Consider the following 3,896-nt stretch of genomic DNA (forward strand, 5'->3'; position numbering starts at 1 on the left):
AGACCACACACTGTCATAGACTGGTACAACACACTAGACCACACACTGTCATAGACTGGTACAACACACTAGACCACACACTTTCATAGACTGGTACAACACACTAGACCACACACTGTCATAGACTGGTACAACACACTAGACCACACACTGTCATGGCTGCAGTCTTTGCTTTCTGCACAAATTTCTCCTCGTTGTTGAGTACCATGGGCGTGCAAATGGAGGGCAAAACATAAGTCAGATAGTCGAGACCGCGCGCAACCTTTCCCTCCTTGGTTATATTTGGTGCTAAATAGTGTCACATAGGGCAAAATGTATGATTATATATATATATACACAATGTATATAATATATATATATATATATATGTGCGTGTGTGTGTGTGTGTGTGTGTGCGTGCGTGTGTGTGTGTGTGTGTGCGTGCGTGTGCGTGCGTGCGTGCGTGTGTGTGTGTGTGCGTGTGTAGACATTCGACTGAGGTAAGAAGGCACAACTTTAGCACAATGAGGAAACTATGGCCCCATGTGAAGCAACATTTTTTAAATACTCTAATTAAACAAAGGGAAAAACCCCCAGCAAAAAACCAATCCACCAGCACATAAACTAAGCACATAGAAAAAAGTATGACTACACCTTCCAGTGAACTGACTAGTTACATTCCCACGTCTGCTTGGGGGCAACAGATTTAATTTACAAAATGGCTCGCAGCTACCTACCAAGATTTTTTGAAATCTTAATCAAGGCACTTGATTCCATTTTTCACCCAGTTGACAGACGGTACAATGCAGATGACCAAAAATCTGGGTTTTCCCGCGAGCGAAATCCTCCCTAACAATCAGAGTTTTAGGGAAAATAATCAGTTTTCAGAACCCAAATGGATTAACACAATGTTACGAAATATAAGTAGCGAATACACAAGGATAGTTGACACCAAAAAACCCCACTGAAATAAAAATATGTACCTTCACATCATCTACGATAAAGTCAGGCAAACACTGCAGCAAACAAACCTTGGTATTTCCACTGTCATTTACAATAAGTTGCGTACGAAAACTGGAAATAAAATTCAAGAGAAAAATAGGATTTTATGTAAATCCAATCAAAATTCTTGGACAGGCAATAAAAAATTAATTTTTTTTAAAGTTTTAAAAAATAATTTAAAAATAAAAAATCGGTGGGATCTGACTTTACGGGACTCCTCGGCACGCCCGCAAAACCCAGCAAACTAACCAATCAGCTCTTTCCACTGAAAACCACTTGCGTCAATGGGATCAGCCACCCATGGGTTGTTGGCCGCTCCCTCCAAGGTCAGTCTCTGCGTGGGCTCACATTCCAGGAGGCCGAGCAGGAGATCGTTCAAGGCTGTCGGGGGGGGGGGGGGGAAAGAAAAAGTTGTTTTAGTTTAGTATGGGGTTTTACGGCGCTCGCAACTGCATAAGGTCATATGAGCGCGCAAAACAAAAGTTAGTTTTTTATTCGCAGTTCACTGCATGGCTTAATACGGGTCATTTGATTTTAAAATGTTAAAATATTTAAAATTTGGTGTGTAAATATTTTTTTGTTTTGATCTCCAATAACCGTCATAAAATTTTTAATAATTTAATTTTGTTCTATAACTTCCCATAAAGGCCAATGGCCTTCATAAAATCCAAAATTCTGTTGGGACCAACGACGGAAAAAATGTCTTGCAATTTTTTGCATTTAAAGTATTTCCTTCGGATCTTTCCAAAGTCTAGACATTCGGTTAAAATGTGTCTAATGGTAAAATCTGTGTCCCATCCGACACAGAACGGCTTCTCATCTCCCTGTAGGAGGTATTTGTGTGTCAGGGCTGTGTGTTGATGTAAGCTGAAACGAAACAAAGGTCGGCAGCACGGAAAGAGACGGTTCACGCAGCGTTTGCGCACATCTGCATACTTTACCGAGGAAAACCACGTGAAACTTGTGCTCGCAGGGGGTGCGTGAACCGCCTCACGGGGAAAAATTGGCGCTCGCAAATGCTGCGTGAAATGTCTCCAGTGAGTTAAAATACAAAAAATTTGAGGTAAGATGTCAAGTTAATCCTATCCGTACGTTGTGTTTTACTATCGTATCCATACGACGTGGGGAACTCTGTGCCCCAACTTTCCAAAGAGGAAATTTACTCGTTAGCATGGCAGTTTGACAAAATGATTTTTTGAAAAATACTGAAAGTTTCAAAGAGATTTTCGTACTAGAAGTTTTCTAAAATGTGAAGAATACAACCTTGGGGGTACAAAATGATCCCAGGGTGTAAGGATAGGGTTAAAAATGATAATCTGATGGTAATAATAATAATAATAATAAATAAATTGCATTTATATAGCCCATTTCCACAAAGAAGTGCTCAGTGCGATGTACAATAATACAAAGAACATATGAAGCACACAGCTCCTATAGTAATCCTCTTTCTCTCTCTCTCAATCAGTCTCAGTCTCTCTCTCTCTCTCTCTCTCTCCAGTACATCCCTGGTACAGATCTAAGCAGTGGATCGTGGCACTCACCGGCAGGCTGCGTCTCTGGCAGATCGTCGAGTGTGAGCTGGTAGGGAGGATCCTCCACGGGGAACGGGTTCACGGTGTTCAGGAGGGTGAACAGAGTCACCCCGAGCGCCCACATCTCCTGGGGCGGGCCCGAGTACCTGGGCGGAAAAAACACACACAATCGTTTGGTTTGTTTGTGTGTTTGCTTGAGTAAAGAGAAGCACATTGACACACCTATCCCGCTTACACCTTTCTCCCGTCTTCCACATCCAGTAGCCGAACTTTGACCATTCATTGTTCATTGTTTCAGGAAGCAACATCCCTGCATTCCGGACATGTGTCCATTGATGCTCCGTTGCTCTCTCCAAAATGTTGCAGAGGGTCTTTCCACTGATTGTGCCAGTGCACATCTGGTTGAACGTTCTTCTCTTTGACCCCAAAAATTTAATCAGTCTCCAATCCCGACATAGATTCAGATTACTTAAAAAACCCATTGTGGCCAATAAATGCGAACTGGAAATACATACAAATAAAAATGTGTGTATTTTCACCTTATGTACGACAAGTTGTGCAAATAAACCTGTGTATATTCACATCATCTCTATATATTATATTTGTGAAAATTTGTCACTTTGGTCGCCTAAAACTTCTGAACCATTTAACTTTTCGAATTTGAAAAAATTAACGGTGGTTCAGAATCATTTAAAAGGTGCACAGTTCTATTGAGGAGTCTGAAGTCACTATAATTCTAATTTCCGGTTTTTCATTAGTTTCGTTTAGATCTAATCTTGGGAAAGTCGGTCTTCTAAGACGCCATTGTAAATAAGTGAGGCTTCCGTTCACAAGGAGTGCGCACTGATTCCACACTGACTTGACCATCAATCCTTTTGAGTCCGTTCATTGAACGGATACTCACCTAGTTTACCATAAATTGCGGCCAACTGATAGAAACAGCTTTTAAAGAAAAAAAAAAATGAGGATTTTTATGCAAATTTGATCTGAATTCTACCACAGGCCCCAAAAAATAATTTTTTAAAATATAAAAAAATCAAGAGGCCTCCAATTTTTATCAGAGCACATGGCACTTTTGCACATCGCTCGACCACCTACGCTACATTCCTCACCTGTTCCCCGCCCAGACTTCAGGGCTGCAGTATTCCTTTGTGCCGCGAAACTCGTCGAAGAGCTCCCCCTCGGGTAACATGTAGGCCGCCGAGCCGAAATCGATGAGCTTACAGGCGAAGCTGCGGTTGATGACGACATTTTCGTCTTTGATGTCCCGGTGTAAGATGGAGTTTTCGGACAGAAACTCTACTCCTTGTAGGATCTGAGGGAAAAAATACGAATGAGAGAGAGAGAGAGAGAGAGAGAGAGAGAGAGAGAGAGAGAGAGAGG

At 41.6% G+C, this 3,896-nt stretch overlaps 1 protein-coding gene across 1 annotated transcript in view; it reads right to left on the reverse strand.

Annotated features, from left to right (window-relative positions):
* Positions 1-621: 621 nt before the first annotated feature.
* Positions 622-3,896, reverse strand: part of LOC101851735 (PAS domain-containing serine/threonine-protein kinase) — a 9,064-nt gene continuing 5,789 nt past the window's right edge. The window contains exons 6-8 of the mRNA XM_035969948.1: positions 3,626-3,828; positions 2,523-2,659; positions 622-1,362 (exon numbers count right to left, since the gene is read on the reverse strand). Of these exons, the coding sequence (XP_035825841.1) occupies positions 1,226-1,362; positions 2,523-2,659; positions 3,626-3,828 (477 nt within the window). The 3' untranslated portion in view covers positions 622-1,225. The remainder of the gene's footprint in view (positions 1,363-2,522; positions 2,660-3,625; positions 3,829-3,896) is intronic.

This window comes from Aplysia californica, unplaced genomic scaffold (assembly GCF_000002075.1).
Source record: "Aplysia californica isolate F4 #8 unplaced genomic scaffold, AplCal3.0 scaffold00199, whole genome shotgun sequence".
NCBI lineage: Eukaryota > Metazoa > Mollusca > Gastropoda > Aplysiida > Aplysiidae > Aplysia > Aplysia californica.